This window comes from Hypanus sabinus, chromosome 12 (genome assembly GCF_030144855.1).
Source record: "Hypanus sabinus isolate sHypSab1 chromosome 12, sHypSab1.hap1, whole genome shotgun sequence".
In the NCBI taxonomy this organism is placed as follows: domain Eukaryota; kingdom Metazoa; phylum Chordata; class Chondrichthyes; order Myliobatiformes; family Dasyatidae; genus Hypanus; species Hypanus sabinus.
The window spans coordinates 5,373,904-5,397,193 of record NC_082717.1 but is presented as its reverse complement, the minus strand read 5'-3'; the positions used below and the strand labels follow the sequence as shown (position 1 = coordinate 5,397,193).

The window sequence follows — 23,290 nt, the reverse complement described above, 5'->3', positions numbered from 1 at the left end:
GGTTTCAAGTATCTCTGGCAAACACGAGGAAATCTGCAGATGCTGGAAATTCAAGCAACACACACAAAATGCTGGTAGAACACAGCAGGCCAGGCAGCATCTATAGGGAGAAGTGCTGTCGACGCTTCAGGCCGAGACCCTTCGTCAGGACTAACTGAAGGGAAAGATAGTAAGAGATTTGAAATTAGGAGGGGGAGGGGGAAATGCAAAATTATAGGAGAAGACCAGAGGGGGTGGGGTGAAACTGAGAGCCAGAAAGGTGATTGGCAAAAGGGACACAGAGCTAGAGAAGGGAAAGGATAATGGGACAGAAGGCCTAGGGAGCAAGAAAGGGGAAGGGGTGCTCCAGAGGGAGATGGAGAACAGGCAGAGAGATGGGCAGAGAGAAAGTAAAAAAAGGGGAAGGGAAAAAAAACTAAATATATCAGGGATGGGGTAAGAAGGGGAGGAGAGGCATTAACGGAAGTTAGAGAAGTCAATGTTCATGCCATCAGGTTGGAGGCTACCCAGCCGGTATATAAGGTACAAAAATACAACTGCAGATGCTGTGGATCAAAGAATACGTACACACCGCTGGAAGAACTCAGTAGGTCAGGCAGCATCCGTGAGAAAAGAGTAGCCAACGTTTCAGGCTGAGACCCTTCATCAGGAATGGGGGGGAAGAGAGGACCGAAGCCCAGTAATAGAGATAGGGAAGTGGGTAAGGCCTAGAGGCGCCAGGTTGAAAACCAATCAGAGGAAAGATAAAGGGTGGAGGGGGAGGGGATAAGCATGAAAGAACTGTAGAGATAAAGAAGCAGAAAGTTGAAAGGGGAGAGAGGCAGAGAGGGACCTGGGATAGGGGAAGGGGGATGGGGAGGGAATTACCGGAAACTGGAGAATTCAATGTTCATACCCCCAGGCTGGAGGCAACCCAGACGGTAGATGAGGTGTTGCTCCTCCAACCTGAGTTTGGCCTCATCATGGCAGTAGACGAGGCCATGTATGGACATATCCAAATGGGAATGTGAAGGAGAGTTGAAGTGGGTGGCAACCAGGAGGTCCTGTCTATAGTGACGGATGGAGAGGAGGTGCTCGACGAAGCGGTCCCCCAATCTGCGTCGGGTCTCGCCAATGTAGAGGAGGCCTCACCGGGAGCACCGGATGCAATAGACGACTCCAGCAGACTCACAGGTGAAGTGTTGCCTCACCTGGAAGGGCTGTCTAGGGCCCAGAATGGTGGTAAGGGGGGAGGTGTGGGGAAAGGTGTAGCATTTGTGTTTGCAGTGATAAGTGCCAGGTGGGAGATCTGTGGGGAGGGATATGTGGACCAGGTAGTCGCCGAGGGAATGATCCCTGTGAAAAGCTGAGAGGGGTAGGGAGGGAAAGATGTGCTCGGTGGTGGGTCCTGTTGAAGGTGGCGGAAGTTGCAGAGGATAATATGTTGGATCCAGAGGCTGTTGGGGTGGTAGGTGAGGACAAGGGGAAGTCCTGTTGTAGTGACGGGAGGATGGGTTGAGGGCTGAGTGGAGGAGATGCGGGTGAGGGCATCTTTGATGACGCCAGAAGGGAAACCACGATCCTGAAAGAAAGAGGACATTTGAGAAGACCTGGAATGGAAAGCCTCCTCCTGGGAGCAGATGCGGTGGAGATGGAGGAACTGGGAATAGGGAAAGGCACTTTTGCATTGGGCAGGGTGGGAAGAGGTATAGCCAATATGTTTATCGGAGTCAGTGAGTTTGTAGAAGGTGTCAGTAGACAGTCTGTCTCCAGAGATGGAGACCGAGAGATCAAGGAAGGGGAGAGAAGTGTCCGAGATGGACCAAGTGAATTTAAGGGCTGGGTGAAAATTAAAGGCAAAGTTGATGAAATTGACGAGCTCAGCATGGGTGCAGGAAGCAGCACCAATGTAGTCGTCGATGTAGCGGAGGAAAAGTTGGGGAGTGGTACCGGTATAGATTTGGAGCATAGACTGTTCCACAAAGAGGCAGGCATAGCTGGGGCCCATGCGAGTGCCCATGGCTACACCCTTTATCTGGAGAAAGTGGGAAGAACCAAAGGAGAAGTTATTGAGAGTTAGAACAAGCTCCGCCAACCAGAGGGATGTGGTGGTACTGGGGAACTGGTGGGGTCTGTTATCCAATACAGTTCTTTCATGCTTATCCCCTCCCCCTCCCCTTTCATCTTTCCTCTGACTGGCTTTCCACCTGGCGCCTCTAGGCCCTACCCCTTCCCCTATCTCTATTACTGGGCTTCCTCTCCTCCCCCCCATTCCTGATGAAGGGCCCGAAACGTTGGCTACTATTTTCTCACAGATGCTGCCTGACCTGCTGAGTTCTCCCAGCGGTGTGTTTGTATTTTTCGGTATATAAGCTGTTGTTCCTCCAACCTGAGTGTGGCTTCACCTTGACAGTAGAGGAGGCCATGGATAGACATATCAGAATGGGAATGGGACGTGGAATTAAAATGTGTGGCCACTGGGAGATCCTGCTTTCTCTGGCAAACAGAGCGTAGGTGTTCAGCGAAACGGTCTCCCAGTCTGTATCAGGACTCACCAATATATAAAAGGCCACAATGGGAGCACCAGACGCAGTATACCACACCAGCCGACTCACAAGTGAAGGGTCACCTCACCTGGAAGGACTGTCTGGGGCCCTGAATGGGCCTGAAGTGTAAGGGCAGGTGTAGCACTTGTTCCACTTGCAAGGATAAGTGCCAGGAGGGAGATCGGTGGGAAGGGATGGGGGGTGGGGGGGGTGGTGAATGGACAAGGGAGTCGCGTAGGGAGCGATTCCTGCGGAAAGCAGGAAGGGAGGGGAGGGAAAGATGTGCTTGGTAGTGGGATCCCGTTGGACGTGGTGGAAGTTATGGAGAATTATACGTTGGATCTGGAGGCTGGTGGGGTGGTAGGTGAGGACAAGGGGGACCCTATCCTGAGTGGGGTAGTGGAAGGGCCCCGGCAATTTCTGCACTTGCTTCTCACAGGGTTTGAGGGAGCACCTTGTAAGGATCTGGAGATTTACCCACGTGAATTTGCCTCAGGATTTGTAGAGGAGAGGATTTTATTATTCTCTGAGCATTGAGTCTTTGGCCTCTTTACCTCAAAGGGCATTGGAAGTAGAGCCTTTGAATCTTTAAAACAGAAAGAGATGGTCTCTTGATAAGCAAAGGGAAGTTACTGGGAGGAGATGGGATCATGGAGCTACAGTTACAATTGAACCACCTTGACCTTAATAAACAAGAGGGCAGGTCTGAGGGTAAATTGTTAAACTGGTTTATCATTGCCAGATGTACTGAGGTAGAGTGAAGTACATACACACTGTTCACACAGATCAAATCATTACCATAGTGCGCTGAGGTAGGACAAAATAAACCAATAACAGAGTGCAGAATAAAGTGTGACGGTCACAGAGAGAGTGCAGTGCAGACAGACAATAGAGTAGAAGGTCATAACGAGGTAGATTGTGAGTCAAGGGTCTTATCCTACAGGGGGTCCTTTCAAGATTCAAAATTGTTCAACATCATTTCCATTTCACAAGTGTGAAGCAGAATGAAATAACTGTTACTCTGGATCTGATGCAGCACAAAAACACAAGAAGATAAAGAACACAACAATAAAAATATACAATAAATATAAATACTTATATAAATAGTTTATATATATAGATTGATTGCATATCCAAAAAGTGACATTAGGCACAAGACAGTCTGTACATAAGGAGACAGTCAGGAAATGATAAAGTAGTGGTGGTTGTGGGTGTGGAGGGGTGGGTTAGTGGGTTGAGGTGTTGATCAGTCTTACTACTTGGGGGAAGTAACTGTTTCCTGACGAGTGTGGGACAAACAGTCCATGAGCAGGGTGGGAGGGATCCTTCATGATGTTCCTGGCCCTGTTGTAGCACCTTTCTGTATCTGTGTCCTTGATGGAGGGTAGCTGGTGCTGGTGAAGTGTTGGACAGTTTGGACTGCCTGTTGTAGATCTTTCCTGTCCACAGCAGTGCAGTTTCTGTACCGTGCAGTGATGCAGTTTGTTAGGATGTTCTCTACTGTACATCTGTAGAATGACATGAGTATGGATGTGCAAAGTCCAGCTCTCTTCAGCCTCCTCAGAAAGTAGAGGTGAAATAGGCGAGTAGAGGAGAGTAGAAATAGTCTGACAACAGCGGGGCAGAAGGACCTGTTCCTACTGCTGATTCATATTATTGTCTAAATGAAAGGTTAAAGAGGAAGTAATGGTGTTTATCGAACAGACTTTCATTATTTGTCTATTAGGAAGTAAAAGTGTTCATGGAAAACATTCGTCAGTGTTATATTGAAGAAGGTTACTTACCACAGTAACATTTGTGGCTGCCTGTGTATCTACCTCAGTTTCAGCTGAAATAAAATGAGAATTTGTTTGAGAACTAACAACTGATGGTATACCAGCCTGTGTCTGTAGGCAGAATGCACAGTGCACTGTAGCAGACTGTCCTCTAGTTTGAAACAGATTTGAGTGCTTACATTTGGATTGTTTGGATACAGGATATGATTGGAATTGAGACTTAATAGTGTAGAGATTTTCACTCCATATCTACTGCTCGGTATGGTCTGTGTGTACGGGTGTCCGTTATTTAGGACAAAGTTGCGATGAATTTTCTTTAATGTGGCTTGTGAATCTTTATCCTTCTCTACCTCAGAGGATGAGGAATGTTTATTTGTCTGCATATATTAAAGAGAAATGAAAAAGCAGGACTGGAGTTGCTGTTGAGGATGATGAAACGATTGATGACTCCCTTGTCCTGCAATGGGAATCATTGTTGAACATAACTATCATGTGAAGTAATTCCCGATATGAGCACTCAAATGAACTTTTTACCTGTAACATTGGCATACACTGTGTTCTGATCTTCAGTAGAGCACCTGGGGAAATGGTGAAGATAACGTTAGTGAATTAGTTATATGATAAAGCATAGAAACATAGAAAACCTACAGCACAATACAGGACCTTTAGTCCACAAAGTTGTACCGAACATGTCCCTACCTTAGAAATTACTAGACTTAACCATAGGCCTCTATTTTTCTAAGCTCCATCTACCTATCCAAAAGTCTCTTAAAAGACCCTATCATATCCGCCTCCACAACTGTTGCCAGCAGCCCATTCCACGTACTCACCACTCTAAAAACTGACCCCTGGCATCTCCTCTGTACCTTCTCCCCAGTACCTTAAACCTGTGTCCTCTTGTGGCAACCATTTCAGCCCTGGGAAAAAACTCTGACTATCCACTGTTACGTCCATAGCCCCCTCCTTTGTGAGAATCGCAAGATCACTTGTTGGGTTGGGAAAAGAAACGTGCAGGCTGGCTTGTTTCTCCGGCGATGTAAAGCTACGGGACATGGCCATTGTCTCTTGGAGACAGATTTGTGGATTGAGATGCTCTGCTACGTGGATGCCCTCGGGCAAAGAGATTGCATCACCCCCAACCTGATTGACATCTACAACCCTGCGAGTCAGAATAAAAGAGGGGCTGTAGGAACAACCCCTCAGACGCACCAGAAGAAACGTTAAGCGACCATGTAACAGCAGATGGTCATCGGAAACCAAGCCACGTGCGTTCAATTCCGTGGCTGGAATTGGTGGCTGAAACCACGGAAAACAGCTTTTTAGCTAACAAAGGGGAAACCCGCTCCCCTGACTCAATGGATTAGCATCATAAAAGACTTGGGCAAGTTTAAACTCCTCCCTCTCTTAAACCCAAAACGCTGCAGCCTGAACGAGCTATGACTTTTATATTTCCATCGGACAATACATTATCCCCTAGACAATGATAGAGTTACGCTTTATTGGTTATGATCATACCTGTGCTTTAGATTTAGTATTGACGACGTATATTATCTGTATGTTTGCATTAATCTTATTTTTGTGCCCCTTTATCAATAAATACTTTTAAAAATAGTACCATCAGACTTCAATGGACCTCCCTATCTTTGCTGGTAAGTGATCCAGTTACGGGAATTCATAACACCACATGATCAATGCCTCTCATCATATTATACACCTCAATCAGGTCACCTCTCATCCTTCGTTGCTCCAAGGAGAAAACGCCGAGTTCACTCAATCTTCTTTCATACGGCATGCTACCCAATCCAGGCAATATCCTTATAAATCTCATCTGCACCCTTTCTATGGCTTCCACATCCTTCCTGTAGTGAGGCGACCAGAACTGAGCACAGTACTCCAAGTGGGGTCTGACCAGGGTCCCATATAGCTGCAACATTACCTTTCACCTCCTAAATTCAATTCCACAATTAATGAAACCCAATACACCATACACCTTTTTAACCATTGAGTCAAGCTGTGCAGCTGCTTTGAGCGTCCTATGGACTTGGACCCCAAGATCTCTCTGATCCTCCACACTGCCAAGAGTCTTACCATTAATACTATATTCTGCCATCATATTTGACCTAGCAAAATAAACCACTTTACACTTATCTGGGTTGAACTCCATCTGTCACTTCTCAGCCCAGTTTTGCATCCTATCAATGTCCCACTGTAACCTCTGACAGCCCTCCACACTATCCACAACTTCTCCAACCTTTGTGCATTCGGCAAACTTACTAACCCATCTCGCACTTCCTCATCCAGGTCATTTGTAAAAATCATAAGTAGTAAGGGTCCCACAACAGATCACTGAGGCACACGACTGGTCACCGACCTGCATGCAGAATATGACCCGTCCACAATCACTCTTTGCCTTCTGTGGGCAAGCCAGTTCAGGATCCACAAAGCAATGTGCCCTTGGATCCCATGCCACCTTACTTCCTCAACTTGTTATTATTTAATTATTTATGGTTTTATATTGCTATATTTCTACACTATTCTTTGTTGGTGCGGTTGTAACGAAACCTAATTTCCCTCGGGATCAATAAAGTATGTCTGTCTGTCTGTCAATAAGCCTTGCATTGGGTACCTAATCAAATGCCTTGCTGAAATCCATATACACTTCATCTACTGCTCTTCCTTGATCAATGTGTTTAGTCACATCCTCAAAAAATTCAATCAGGCTCATGAAGCACAACCTGCCATAGAACCATAGAACATTACAGCACAGAAACAGGTCTTTTGGCCCTTTTTAGCTGTGCTGAAACATTTTTCCACCTAGTCCCGCTGACCTGCACCTGGACCATATCCCTCCATACACCTCTCATCCATATACCTGTCCAAGTTTTTCTTAGATGTTAAAAGTGAGCCCACACTTACTACTTCATCTGGCAGCTCATTCCACACTCCCACCACTCTCTGTGTGAAGAAGTGCCCCCAATATTCCCTTTAAACTTTTCCCCCTTCACCCTGAACCCATGTCCTCTGTTTTTTATCCCCTAGTCTCTGTGTAAAAAGCCTGTTTGCATTCACTCTCTCTATACCCATTATAATTTTATATACTTTATCAAATATCCCCTCATTCTTCTACGCTCCAGGGAATAAAGTCCTAACCTATTCAACCTTTCTCTGTAACTGAGTTTCTCAAGTCCCGGAAACATCCTTGTAAACGTTCTCATGTCCTTGACAAAGCCATGCTGACTATTCCTAATCATATTATACCTATCTGAATGTTCATGAATCCTGCCTCTAAGGATCTTCTGCATCAACTTACCAACCACTGAAGTAAGACTCTCTGGTCTATAATTTCCTGGGCTATCTCTACTCCCTTTCTTGTGTAAAGGATAATGTTAACTGATAAAGGTTAATGTCTGAAAAACAATTTGACAACTATACGAGCAGTTAGTCAGATTATTTTTTCTGGTATAATAAAGTTTTGTGAATGCAGCAGTTGTCTGATTCATGTCGGTTTTAGTACTCCTGATGGAATTGGATTAATCTCACCCTCAATACACGACACAGCAGGGTTGCCAGGATTTAGATAGGGATGGGCTAGATGATTTCAAAAAAAGGGGAGATTCTGCAGGTGCTTGAAATCCAAGATAATCCACACAAAATGCAGAAGGTCAGGAAGTATCTATGGAGTGGAATATACTGAAGACATTTCAAGATGACACCCTTCATCAGGACTGGAATGGAATGGGGAAGATGCCAGAATAAAAAGGTGGGGAGAGAGGAAGAAGGACATTCTGATAGTAGGGACGAGGCATCAGCAGTTCAGCTCAGGTACCTGGTCAGCACAAAGGCTGATGTTTATATGGGTATATTGGATAGAGTCATACTGTACAGAAACAGGTCCTTCAGCCCACCCTATACATTCTAACCCATCTCTTCATCAATTCCATTCCCAGCCCTTTGTTGATGGTCTCAGTAATTCAAACACTTAGTGAGATACTTCTCAATGGCAGTGTAATAGTGAACACAATGCGTTACAGTACCAGTAAGCTGAGTTCAATTCCTGCTGTTGCCTGGAAGGATTTTGTACATTCTCCCCATGTCTGTGTGAATGTTAAACAGGTGTTCCTGTTTCCTTCCACAGTCCAAAGACATAGTGGTTGGGAGGTTAATTGGTGATCATCCCATGATTAGGATAAAACTTAAATCAGGGGTTTGCTGGGCAGCACAGCTCGAAGGGCTGGAAGGGCCTATTCTGTTCCGTATCTCAATAAATAAATAAAATGTTGTGAGAGACACTTACTCCACCACTCTCTCAGGCAGAGCATTCCAATTGCCAGCTACTCTCTGGGTGGAAAAGTTGATTTTATACCCCTCTTAACTGTCTCAGCTGGAAACATTGACTGCTTATTCCTCTCCATAGACGCTGCCTAACCTGCTGAGTTCCTCTAGCATTTTGTGTCCCTTCTTTCTGTCACACAAATCATTGTCTGTCTCTTAGGTTACTCCTCAACCTTCTCTGCTCAAGGGAAAACAAATCTAGACTCTCCATTCTTAGCCTACAACTGAAGCGCTCCATCACTGGTAATATCCTAGTGAATCTTCTCTGCACTTTTTACATCAATGTCCCTGCATTCCTCAATACTTGTTAGCATCCGGACATTCATTGCATATGCCCCATCCTTCTCCTGATGATCCAAAATGAAGCATTCAATTCCATCTACCATGGCACTGCCCAGACAGCCTGCTGATCAACATTCCTTATCTTCCACACTGCCAAATTTGAGTCAAGTGCTAATTCCAGCAGTTTCTGTTCAGCAGAAGATGGCAAAGGTAAAGCAGCATTGATAATGATGGGACTGAGACACACGTGGAGATATTGGAGAAAAGGAGCGAAACAGCCTGACTGACTGGCTTTAGGGAGTGGTGATCCTCACTGGGACACACTGACTTTTACTCCTTTTCACCTTGTAGCTAAATAAACAAAATTAACAAAAACGTCCTTAAATCAGACATGCCTATATTAAATATTCATTCTTAGAGACCTTGTGAAGGGAGTTCACTGTCACCTTCAATTGCTACAGTCTGTCCAGTGAACAATTTATTTCATGTGAGGTGATCTGGGGTTCAAAGTCATCGACAATGAAGGAATGACATTGTATCTCCAAGTGAGGGTTGCGTTGGCCCTCTGCTGGTATTCCATGTGCTCGATGTCCTTCTGGGTGACAGAGGTCGGGGCTTTACACAAGAGCTTTCAAAGGAAGTGATGAAGGGATCAGCAGTGGAAAGAGTGAGCAGCTTTACGTTCCTCGGTGTCAGCATCTCAGAAGGTGGCAGCATGGTAGTGTAGTGGTTAGCACAACGCTTTACAGTATCAGTGACCCAGGTTCAATTCCCACTGCTGACTGTACGGAGTTCACACATTCAACACCGTGATGGCGTGGGCTTCCTCCGGATGCTCCCGATTCCTCACATAGTCCAAAGACGTTAACTGATCCTTGTAAATTATTCCATGACTAGGCTAGGGTTAAATTGTGGAATAACATGGTGGCATAGCCCAAAGGGCCAGAAGGGCCAACTCCATACTCTATCACAATTAGTAAATAAATAAAAGATCTATCTGTGGTGCAACACATTGATTCAGTCATGAAGAGGACATGCCAGCAGTTCAGAGAAAATAGGAGTCTGAGGAGATTTGGTATGTCACCAAAAGCTCTTGCAAATTTCTACAGATGGATGGTGGAGAGCATTGTGACTCGTTGTACAACAGACTGATAGAGAGGCTCCAACACACACATTGCAAGAGGGTTGTAGACTCAGCCAGCTGGGGAACAGAACCGTCCCCATCATCGAGGACTATTAAAGAGGCAGGGCCTCAAGAAGGTGGCATCATCATTCAGGACCCTCACCTTCCAGACATCCCCCAGCTTGTGAAATCCATTATTCAGGACCCTCACCTTCCAGACATCCCTCGGCTTGTGAAATCCATTATTCAGGACCCCCACCATCCAGACATCCCCCTTGTGAAATCCATCATTCAGGACCCTCACCATCCAGACATCCCCCGGCTTGTGAAATCCATCATTCAGGACCCTCACCATCCAGACATCCCCCGGCTTGTGAAATCCATCATTCAGGACCCTCACCATCCAGACATCCCCTGGCTTGTGAAATCCATCATTCAGGACCCTCACCATCCAGACATCCCCCGGCTTGTGAAATCCATCATTCAGGACCCTCACCATCCAGACATCCCCCGGCTTGTGAAATCCATCATTCAGGACCCTCACCATCCAGACATCCCCCGGTTTGTGAAATCCATCATTCAGGACCCTCACCATCCAGACATCCCCCGGCTTGTGAAATCCATCATTCAGGACCCTCACCATCCAGACATCCCCCGGCTTGTGAAATCCATCATTCAGGACCCTCACCATCCAGACATCCCCCTTGTGAAATCCATCATTCAGGACCCTCACCATCCAGACATCCCCCGGTTTGTGAAATCCATCATTCAGGACCCTCATCATCCAGACATCCCCCGGCTTGTGAAATCCATCATTCAGGACCCTCACCATCCAGGCATCCTCCAGCTTGTGAAATCCATCATTCAGGACCCTCACCATCCAGACATCCCCCGGTTTGTGAAATCCATCATTCAGGACCCTCACCATCCAGACATCCCCCGGCTTGTTACCACCGTCAGGGAGAATCAGAATCAGGTGTAATGTCACTGGCATGTGTCATGAAATTTGTTGTCTTGTGGCGGCAGTACATTACAATGCATAATAATCATAAACTATAATTTACAATAAGTTTACATATACAACATACAATAAGACGTATACATATCATTTCAAATTAACTAAGACGTACAAGAAGAGAGCAAAAAAAAAAGTGAGGTGCAATTCATGGGTTCATTGTCCATTCAGAAGTCTGATGGCAGAGGTGAAGGTGATCCTGAAATGTTGAGAGTGTGTCTTCAGAGTGTGCCTTTGGGCCTGTGTGGGGCACTGGAGAATGTTGGATGCTGAGGTTTCTCAAGCACCTGAATTAGCTAACTGTTGTTTAATGAAACCTGTTAAACACTTCGAGTTCCTTGTGTTTTACCTGAAAGATCTGCTCTTTGTAATACTGTTTCCTGGTGTTTCCTGTTTAAACTTGTTAAGGTTAGGGATTCAGAAATGGTTTCTAAAGTCTGCCATCAGATTCCTGAATGGTCTCTTGACACTGTTTTGTTATGCATTGTTTCACACTTTTCATTTTGAAATTACAGAAATTTTATGTGTTTGCACTGCATGCGACCAATATTGACCCTTCCATAGTAATCCCATCACCTGGCACCTTGTCCATCGCCCTCTCCGCCTAAGTGTCCATTCTGAGTGCTGCCAGTGACCCAGTTTCAGCCTCACTCGGACAATGTGTTCTGGTACTCCTGCTCTCTCGTTGAAGAGGCCCTGGCATATCCCCTCTGAGTCTCTTCCCCCTCACCTTAATTACATTTTCTCAAATTTTATCAACCCTGATATGGGGATGAGTTTTCTGCAAACTATACCCTATCTATTCCCTTCATAACTTTGTACACCTCAATCACCCCCCTTGAGCTCCTGGCCAAGGGAGACCAGACTCAGCTTCTCCTGTCTCTCCTCATTACTGAACTGATTCATCCCAGACAACATCCTAGTGGAACTTCTGTGTTCTATGACTTTTTCATTCAGATTAATCTCCTTTTCCTTCGAAGGTTTAATTCAATATTGTTGAAACAAGATGCAAAATCAAATGTTATTTACCCTTCTGGCATCAATCTCTGTTGAAAAGATGCCAATTTTTTCACATAGCATCTTGCTGTAACTAAAATGCAGAATAAGAGGACGAGTACGAGGATACTGGTGAGAATACTGGCCAAGACTTTCCAAGACCCACCTTCAGCTGCTTCTGAAAAATAGCAAAGATTGATGTACAGTTTAACACCGGTAATGTGAATTGTCCTTTGAATGACAGGTTTAATATGTGAACATTGGAGGCTGATAGTTCTCCCTTAGACGCCTCATTTACAGTCAGTAAGGGAGGAGAGCACCGTGCTGAAGGATGGACTTACTGAGCTGCTATTGTAGGGAAGGAAAGAAACATCAAGATGACCAATAATAATAATAACTCATTTAAAGAGGACTTTTCCTGCAGACAATATAGACAATGGGATAAAGTACAAATATGAAAATAGATTAGAAGCATGTGTAACACTTTGAGAAAGGTTTCATTGCTAATGTAATGGTGTTTCTCAAGCAGCAATGCTCGGGTTATGGCTAGAGCTAACGCGGGATTTGGAATGTGCGCCATCCAATGAAAGGAGGTTTTTTTGTTTGCCTGCGACAAAGGTGATCTGGGTCTTTTGTTCAGCGGAAGATGAAGAGAGAAGATGTCATAGACACCAGAAAGGAGTGGACTTGAGTGGGGCTGGCAGTCGACGAAGCCCAGGGAAATCAATGGAAGACCAGCAGAAGGGAAATCGTGAGCTCCAACATACACATTAGACTGTTACATTAAAATGGGCCCTTTTCTTTTTGTTTTATTCTAATAACCCTTTTGTCAACTTAAAAAACTATAAAGCTAAGTTGTTTAGTTGCATAAGAGCTTAGGTGATAATGGGTTGAGGCGAGGTTGAGTTACTTGTGAAGAATAGAGACAGGAAGTATGGCTGTGAGGCCAATGTTCTGTATTGGGTGTCAGATGTGGGATGTCTGGGAGACCCCCAGTCTCCCGGATGACCACATCTGTGCCAGGTGCAGCTGGATGTAGCTCCTTAGGGACTCGGTTAAGGAAGTGGAGATGCAGCTCGATGATCTTCACTGGTCAGGGAAAGTGAGGAGCTAATAGAGAGGAGCTATAGGCAAGTAGTCACACCGGGGCCTCGGGAGACAGATAAGAGGGTAACAATCAGGAGAGGGAAGGGCAAAAGAGTACCCCAATGGCTATCCACCTTAACAATAAGTACTCCTCTTATAGTACTGTTGGGGGAGATGATCAACCTGGGGGAAGCAACAGTGGCTGCACCTCTGGCGCAGAGTCTGGCCCTGTGGCTTAGAAGGGTAGGGAAAGGAAGATGTCAGCTGTAATAGAGGACTCTATAGTTATGGAGTGATTCTGTGGACTTAGGAAAGAAACACAGATGGTAGTTTGCCTCCCATGTGCCAGGGTCCGGGATATTTCTGATCCTATCTACAACACCCTGAAGTGAGAAGATGAACTGCCAGAGGTTGTAGTACATATTGATACCAACGACATAGGTAGAAAAATGGAGGACACCCTGAAAACAGACTACAGGGAGTTTGGAAGGAAGTTCAGAAGCAGGAAGACAAAGGTAGTAATCTCAGGGTTACTGCCTGTGGCACGTGACAGTGTGTATAGGAATAGAATGGAGTGGAGGATAAATGTGTTGCTGAGCGATTGGAGCAGGGGTCAGGGATTCAGTTTTCAGAAAGGTTACAGGGAGGAAGGCAAAAGAGGTGGGGGGCGTGGCTCTGCTGATCAGAGATAGTGTCACAGCTGGAGGAAGTCATGGAGGGATTGTCTACAGAGTCTCTGTGGGTGGAAGTTAAGAATAGGAAGGGGTCAATAACTCTTCTGGGTGTTCTTTATAGACCACCCAATAGTAACAGGGACATCGAGGAGCTGATAGGGAGACAGATTCTGGAAAGATGTAATAATAATAGAGTTGCTGTGGTGGGAGATTTTAATTTCCCAAATATTGATTGGCATCTCCCTACAGCAAGGGGTTTAAATGGGGTAGAGTTAGTTAGATGTGTTCAAGAAGGTTTCTTGACACAATATGTTGCATTGACCTAGAATCTGCCTGCCTCCGGACCTACGAAAACCCGGCACCCTGAAGGTGCGTTAGTCTTACAGGCCACATCATCGGCAACAAGGCCATCTACTCTATCATCTAAATCATTGATATACAGCATAAAAAAAAGTGGTCCCAACACCGACTCCTATTGAACATCACTACTCACTGGCAGCCAAGCAGTAAAATCTCAGTACACCCAAGGGTTCTGAAAGAGGCAGCTGAATAGATTCTGAAGTCATTAGTAATGATCAATAGTAAGTCAATAGTATTGATTAGTAAAGGCCTTTGACAAGGTGCCACATATGAGGCTGCTTAACAAGCTATGATCACATGGTGTTACATGAAAGGTTCTAGCATGGAGAGAGCAGTGGATGATTAGCTGAACACAAAGAGTGCTTTGAGAGGGCTTTGTTGCAATATTCACAGAAAAGATGAAAATATGAAGATAGGTGGAGGGGCAGGTAGATTTAAGGAAGTAAAGAGGTTACAGAAGGATTTAGGCAGATTAGGAGAATGAGCAAAGAAATGACAAATTGAATACGGTGTCAGGAAGTGTAAGTTCATGCACTTTGGTAGAAGACCATAAGACAATATGATACAGAAGCAGAAATAGAGATTCAGACAATGGATTCTGCTCCGACATTCCATCATAGTTGCTCCCGGATCCCATTTAACATCATACAGTTACCTTCCCGCCATATCCTTTGATGCCCTGACCGATCAGGAAACAATAAACTTTTGCATTAAATACACCCACAGACCTGGCTGCATAGCAACCTGTGGCAGAGCATTCCACAGATTCACCACTCAATGGTGAAAAAATCTCTCCTCACTTCTGTTGTGAAAATTCATCCCTCAATCCTGAGGTTTTCCCCTCTAACTCTGGATAACGTCACCATAGGAAACATCTTCTCCACATCCACATTACCTAGTCCTTGCAAAATTTAGTTGGTTTCAATTAGGTTTCCACGCATCCTTCTGAATTCCAGTGAGTACAGGCCTAAAGCCAACATATTCTTTCTGAGATGTAGGGCCCAAAACTGTTGACAATACTCCAAGTGCTGGCTGCCTAGTGTCTTATAAAGGCTCAGCATTATCTCCTTGCCTTTATATTCTACTCTCCTTGAAATAAATGCCAACATTATATTTGCCTTCTTTACCACAAACTCACCTTCTGGAAGACTTGCATGAGAACTTCTAAGTCCCATTTGACCTCTGTTGAATATTCTCCTCATTTAGATAGTAGCCTGCACTATTGTTCCTTTTACCAAAATGCATTATCATTCATCTCCCAAAACTGTATTTTGTCCTCCACTTTTTTTTTACCCATTCTTTTTTTACCCATTTTCTACCCAGTCTTGCTGCAATCACATTGTTTCCTCAGCACTACCTGCCCCTCCACCTATCTTTGATTCCTTCACAAACTTTGCCACAAAGTCATCAGTTCCATTATCCAAATCATTGACAAACAATGTGAAAAATGGCAGTTCAAATCAAGACTCCTGGGGGACACTGCTAGTCACAGGCAGCCAAGTAGAAAAAGCCCCTTTTATTCACACTCACTGCCTCCTGTCTGTTAGCCATTCCTCTATCCATGCCAGTATCTTTTCTCTGACGCCATTGCATTTAATCTTGCTAAGTAGCCTCATATATGGCACCTTGTCAAATGCCTTCCAAGTCCAAGTAAATGACATCCACTGCCTCTCCTTTGTCCACACTACTTGTTACTTCCTTGAAGAACTCTAACAGGTTTGTCAGGCAAGATTTCCTTTCACAGAAACCATGTTAACTTTATCATATTTTATCATTTCATGTCACATGCTGATGATAATAAATGTGATTCTGATTTAAGTACCCCAAAACCTCATCCTTAATAACAGACTCCAACAGTTTCCCAAAGCTCTAAGGTTATGCTAACTGGTCTATAATTTCCTTTCTTTTGCCTTCCTCCCTTTTTAAAGAGCAGAGTGGCATTTGCAGTTTTCCAGTCCTCTGAGATCATGCCAGAAACTAGTGTTTTTTTTGTAAAATCATGACTGATGCATCAGTTATCTCTTCAGCAACCTCTCTCAGTACTCTGGGATGGGTTTGCCTTGCACTTTTTCATTTGTAATAGCCCCTCAGGGCTGTGTACTAAGCCCCTTCCTTTACTCCCTGTATACCCATGTCTGTGTCACCACAAATTTGCCAATGATACTACATTGATTGGCGTAATCTCAAACAACAGTGAGGTGGCCTACAGGGGACAAGTCATCACCTTGACACAGTTGTGTCAAGAAAACTACCTCTCCCTCAATGTCACAAAAACAAAGGAGTTGGTTGTGGACTACAGGAGGAATGGGGACAGGCTAACACCTATTGACATCAATGGATCTGGGATTGAGAGGGTGAACAGCTTTAAGTTCCTCAGCATCCACATCACCGAGGACCTCATGTGGTCTGTACACACCAGCTGTGTGGTGCAAAAAGCACAACAGTGCCTTTTTCACCGGAGACAGCTGTGGAAGTTTGATATTGGCTAACAGATCCTCAGAACTTTCTACAGGGGCACAATTGAGAGCATCCTGACTGGCTGCATTACTGCCTGGTATGGAAATTGTATCTCCCTTAATCACAGGATTCTGCAGAAAGTGGTGTGGACAGCCCAGTGCATCTGTAGTTGTGAACTTCCGATGATTCTGGACATTTACAAAAACAGCTGTGTAAAAATGGCCAGTATGATCATTGGGCACCCAAGTCACCCCAACCACAAACTGTTCCAGGTGCTACCATCCAGGAAATGATACCGCAACGTAAAAGCCAGGACCAACAGGCTCCGGGACAGCTTCTTCCACTAGGCCATCAGACTGATTAATTCACATTGATTTTATGTCTCATTGACTGTTCTAATTATTATAAATTGCTATGATTGTGCATTGCACACTTAGATGGAGACATAACGTAAAGATTTTTACTCCTCGTGTATTTGAAGGATGTAAGAAATAAAGCCAGTTCAATTCAATTCAATGGCATTCACTGCTGCTCCGACACTCACAGACCACTGGCACACTGCTAGTGTCTTCCACAATTAGGTATGTCTGCAATTTTTTTGTCCTCCATTACTGCCTCATCAGCATCATTTTCCAATGGTCCAATATCAACTCTCACCTCCTTTTTATTCTTTATAGAACTGAGAAAACTTTTAGTATCTTGCGTAACTTTTGTAATATTGTTTAGTTTGTCTGCGTATTTCACCATTACCCTTCTCATAGCTTTCTTAGTTGCCTTTTTCTCAATTTTGAATGCTTCCCAAACACAGTTTTTCTACCTTATATGCCATTTCCTTGGCTATTATACAGTCCTTAACTTCCTATGTCAAGACACGGTTACCTACTCTGCCATTTGAGAACCACTTCTTCTTTGGGTCTGTGCCTTGTGATCTATTCCCAGAAGTTTAAGCCATCTCTGCTCTGCTGTCATCCCCACCCCTCAAATCCACCTGCACAAGCTCTTCTCTGATGACTTTGTAATTCCCTTTATGTTATTACGATACTAATACATGTGAATTATGCTTCTCCTTCTCAAACTGTAGTATGAATTCAACCATTTTATGATCACTTACTCCTGAGGGTTCCTTTGCCTTAAACTCCCTAATAACATCTGGGTTTTTACACAGTCTAAGATAGCCTTTCCCCTAGTTGGCTCAGGCATAAGCTGCTCTAAAAACCATCTCATAGGCATTCAACAAATTCACTCTCTTGGAATCTGACACCCAACCTGATTTTCCCAATCTCCTTGTATGCCTTTTCCAGGTCCCTTTGCAATCTCAAATGCACATTTTGGTTATTATTTGGAGGCATGATCATTCCCATAATGATAATTTTCACCCTTGTAGTTTCTTAACTCCTCCCACAAAGATTCAACATTCTCTGATCCTATGCCACTTCCTTTTAAAGACGTAATTCCATCCCTTACCAACAGAGCATCCCAAAAAGAAATGAAAGGGTTGACTATTTTCCAAATGCAGAGAAAATACAAAGAACTGGTGCAAAGGGACTTTGGAGTCCTTATGCATGGTTCCCTGAAGACCAATTTGCAGGTTGAATGTGGTAAGGAAGGCAAATGTAACACATGTACTCATATCTAGTACTCAGACTAGAATATAAAAGCAAGGGTATGGGATCAGGATGTTTCCTGTGGGGGGAGGGTCTAAGACCAGAGGACACAATCTCAGAATAGAGGGACATCCTTTTAGATTGGTTAAGAGGAGAAATTGCTTTTTCCAGAGAATGGTGAATCTGTGGAATTCTTTGCCACAGGCATCTGTGAACGGCAGTGTTCATATACTTTTGAGGCAGACGTTGATAGATTCTTGATTGGTCAGGGCATGAAGGGGAAAAGGCAGGAGATGGGAGCTGAGAGGAAAATTGGGTCAGCCATGTTGAAATGACAGAGGGAACTTGACGGGCCAAATAGCCTAATTCTGCTCCTATGTTTTATGATGTAATACTGGATTCAATTAGTTGTATGGTTGTATCATTGTGTGGTACAAAGCTGCAAGACCCTAAAAATCACTGAGATGATCATTGGGGTCTCCCTCCTCCCCATTTATGATATTTACCGGGAGTGTTGCAGACAAAAGGCCTGAAGTACTGTTGATGATCCCCACCACCCATCCCACAATCTCTTTGACCCACTACCATCAAGAAAGAGGTACAGGAGCATCAGGACAAGGACAGCCAGACTGGGGGACAGCTTCTTCCCGCAGGCTGTGAGATGAATTAATACCCTGTCACCACCGAGGACTCATCACTTGGACAGTGAGTTGGTTACTGTTTACTGTGCTGTGGTCTACATGCATTTTGAATGATATTTTATTAATATATTGATGGTAATATTTTGTTTTATCTGCTGTGATAAATGATTTGTGTGTGCACTGTGGTCTGGAGGAACGTTGTGTCATGTGATTGTATATATGTTTACTGTCAAGTCACAATAAACTTGAACTACTACAAAAGCAATGGTGCTTACAATGCTGAAAGGTATGAAAGTAGTCAACTGGACCACAAGGTCAACACCCGAGGGTTCTGAAAGTGGTGGCTGAAGACATTGCAGCCATTAGTAATGATCTTCCAAGATTCACTGGATTCTGGAATGGTTCTGGAAGACTGCAAAATTGTAAATGTCACTCCATTTATTCCCACACTTTGCCTCCTGCCAATCAGTCAATTCTTACTCCACATATCTTTCCTGTAATACAATGAGATCTTATCTTGTTAAACAGCCTCATGTGGACCTTGTCAAAGGCCTTCAGAAAATCTGAGGGCTCGATATCCACTGATTCTCCTTTCTCTACCCTACCTGTTATTTCCTCAAAGAATTCCACAGATTTGTCAGGAAGGATAACCCCTTAAGGAAACCATGCTGACTTTGGCCTATTTTATCATGTGCCTCCAAGTAGCCCGAAACCTCACCCTTAATTATGGGCTCCAACATCTCCCCAACCATTGAAGTCAGGCTAACTGGCCTATAATTTCCTTTCTTTTGCTTTCCTCCCTTCTTAAAGAGTGGAGTGAGATTTTTGGGCCACTTATCCAAGAAGGAATGTCATGTTATTGGAGAGGGTCGAGAAGAGATTTTGATCTCAGAATGGCGGTGCAGGCTGGAAGGGCTGAATGGTCTACTTCTGCACCTATTGTCTATTGTCTATTGAGATTCCTGTGAGGAGTCAAACACACATTGTTATATAAACTACAGTGCACCGTATGAGAGGTAATATGCTAATGTGGATTGTGGATTGGTTATGCGCAGAAAACAGTCTGTTCAGAACCAGTTTCTGAAACAGAAATGGCCATTTTAAGATTGTGTGACTCTGACTGTTCGGGTATCACAGTGAATTGATCGGTGATGTCAGTGAGAGGACTGTGTGATGGATGAAGTTACTGATTGGCAGTGTGTCTATGAGGAGAATGTGGAGAGATTTCAGACAGACAGAACAGGTGAGTGAATTGTCAGATGGAAAGAATGAGATTGAAAAGTGTTGGTGTCCAGAGGAACCTGGATGTCCTACTTGTGTAATGAAGGTGATATGTAGGTATGGTGAGTAAATATGTGATAATCTTCATGTCAATAGGTTTCAACTACAGATTTCTGTTGTGATGTGATATCCTGGTGACTGTGGATCTGGAATATTGTATAATAGTTTATAAGGTCGTGCTTCTTCAGCAGTTTTTCCGTGTGTTCGCAATGCATGGCCTCAAAGTTCTTGATACCATCCTGAATATTGTTTCCTGTGTCAAGGGCCAGTGGTTCCCAGGAGTCAGTGGGAAGCTGCATTTCTTCACAGAGCAAAGTACTAACCCCACAGACAGGTTCGCTCATCCTCTCTATTCCTCAAAGAATTTCCCATGTTCAGGGAGTCTAGGAAAAGAGGGCAAGACTTCAGGATTGAAGGACGACCACTTAGAACAGAGATGCAGAGAAACTACTTGTCAGAGGATTGTAAATCTTTGAAATTTGTTGCCATGAGAGGCTGTGGAGGCCAAATCATTGGGTGTATTTAGGATGGAGATAGATGGGTTCTTGATTAGCCAGAGCATGAAAGGGTATGGAGAGAAGACAGGGATGGGGATGGCTGGAAGAATTGAAACAGATCACGATTGAATGGTGGAGCAGACTCAATGGGCCGAATGGCCTGTTTCTGCTCCTGTATCTTATGGTCTTAATAGGTTAGATCTTCATTCCTTAGGATGTAGAAAATTGAGGGGCGATTTGATAGAGGTATTCAAAAGTGAGAGATGTCTGCATTATAGTGCATATTCAAGAGTGTCAAGGAAGTGAAGTTTGTGTGGTGAAAATTACAACTGAGAAGGTGCTCAGGAAGCTTAATGGTCTGAGGGTGGATAAGTCTCCTGAACTTGGTGTTTTGCACCCTCGGGTTCTGAAGGAAGTAGCTTGAGAGATTGCAGAGGCATTAACGATGATCTTTGAAGAATTGATTGATTCTGGCATTATACAGGATGACTGGAAAATTGCAAATGTTACTTTGCTATTTAAGAAGGGTGGGAGGCAGCAGAAAGGAAACTATAGATCTGTTAGCCTGACATCATTGGTTGGGAAGTTGTTGAAATTGATTGTTAGGGATGAGATCACAGAGTAGCTGGAGGCACATAACAATATAGGCCAAAGCCACCATGGTTTTCTGAAAAGAAAATCCTGCCTGGCACACCTACTGCAATTCTTTGAGGAAACTACAAGCAGGGTAGACAAAGGAAATACAGTAGATGTTGTGTACTTGGATTTTCAGAAGGCCTTTGACAAGGTGCTGCACATGAGGATGCTTAGAAAGGTAAGACCCCATGGAATTACAAGGAAGTTACTAGCAGTGTGGAGTATTGGCTGGTCAGCAGAAAACAGAGAGTGGAAATAAAGGGATCCCATTCTGGATGGCTGCCCACGAGAAAATGAATCTCAGAGCTGAATATGGTGGCATATATGGACTTTAACGATAAGCTTACTTTGATCTATTAAAAGACTTTAATTGCTAAATAATTAGTTTTTTGAGCTGGCATTTAAAAGTGTTAACTGATTCTACATCTCTTAGCATTTCAAGTTTTGAATTCCACATTTTTGCGTCATTTGAAGGAGGTGGTTTTGATTTAAGTGGCCCTGATCTATGACTCTGAACACTGAAGAGTTTCTCCTTTTCTCTCCTGTGATGACACACTCCACATTGACATTTATTTTCAAATATCCAACTTGACGCACAGAGCAGACGGTCAGTCACCATGTTGGTGCTCCCCACCCATGAGTTAGGGGCCACAGTGCTCTGGATCGTGTCCCAGTGACGGGGCTCCAGTATTACACTGTGTGTTCTTCACTACAATGTGCCCAGCCACGGGAAGTGAGTGGTGGTGGAATAACTCCCAATGCAGGGACACACTGCTGAATAAATAGAACTTGTACTCACTGGTTATGATGAGCTGGGTGCCGTTCCCATCGATGTCTCCCCACACTCTGCAGTAATAGACGGCAGAATCACTGTGCACCACGTCTGTGACCGTCAGGGTGAAGCTGCTGTTGGACGTGTCTCTGTAGGACTGGAACCTCTCAGTGATACCCCATCCCCACTCTGGGCTGCCTCCTGCCCTGTGTGTTAAAACCCACTCCATGTCCTGCCCAGGTAGTTTCCGATACCAGTGGACGTCGGTGTCTTCCAGCCTGGCTTTGCTCATGGTACACCATAACCACGCTGTGTGACCCTCAGTGACACGCTGTATGCTCGGGGACTGGATAAGGACAGGAACATCTGCACCTGTAAGGGAGAATATCGTCACTTCAACCCCAGCTTGAAGCAGCCATCTTTTGTTACATGACCTCTTGTGAAAGTACAAACACTTTATTGCTTCTGATATTAATATTATGTTCCAGCTGTTCCCGAGTTTACAGAGTTCAGATGAGGCCAAGGTTGGGTGATAAATATGTGCTTCAAGTAATTACCACCCACTCTAAATTGAACATGGAACAGTACAGAACTGGACAGGACATCTAGCCTTGATGTTGTGCTGATCTTGATGCTCATTTATGTTAAATATCCTCCTCCTATGTATCATTCATATCCCTCCATTCCCTTTGTATTCACGTGTCTATCTGAAATCCTCTTAAAATCAAACAAACTCCCTGCTTCCACGACTACCCCAGTAATCTATTCCAGGCAGATACAATAGATTCCGGTTCATTGGGCTGCCGGTTAATCAGGGAACTGCTTATTTGGGACATCTCTTAAAACACAAAAACTAATTGAGAAAATAGCCTGGATTCAATTTGTTTATTTGAGGCACTATGTTGCATAATTGGGACAGGAAGTTGTTGCTAAACAGTTTCTAACAGGCGTCAATAGTGTGCACTTGTAAGGCTGTTATGCAACACTGCTTCTAATGAATAGTTTTTAAATAGTATCAAAGCGTGTGTTTTTGTTCAAGGAGCAGTGATTTTCCCACTGATAATTGACGAGAAACAAGCAGGAACACAATCTAAAACTGTTTTGTTCACTGCATATTGTTACATACCCCATGGGTATCTATGACTGTCTTATGACCATGACATAATTGAACATCTGGACAGCATGATGCAATGGTCTTGTGACGGTGGGGTGATATAATTTCCCTCCAGTGTGA

General features: G+C 44.2%; 1 protein-coding gene across 1 annotated transcript in view; it reads right to left on the bottom strand.

Moving 5' to 3' along the window:
- LOC132402437 (uncharacterized) overlaps positions 1-22,374 on the bottom strand; it is a 36,489-nt gene extending 14,115 nt beyond the window's left edge. The window contains exons 1-4 of the mRNA XM_059985288.1: positions 22,084-22,374; positions 12,082-12,226; positions 4,835-4,878; positions 4,310-4,353 (exon numbers count right to left, since the gene is read on the bottom strand). Coding sequence (XP_059841271.1) covers positions 4,310-4,353; positions 4,835-4,878; positions 12,082-12,226; positions 22,084-22,348 — 498 coding nt within the window. The 5' untranslated portion in view covers positions 22,349-22,374. The remainder of the gene's footprint in view (positions 1-4,309; positions 4,354-4,834; positions 4,879-12,081; positions 12,227-22,083) is intronic.
- Positions 22,375-23,290: the final 916 nt, after the last annotated feature.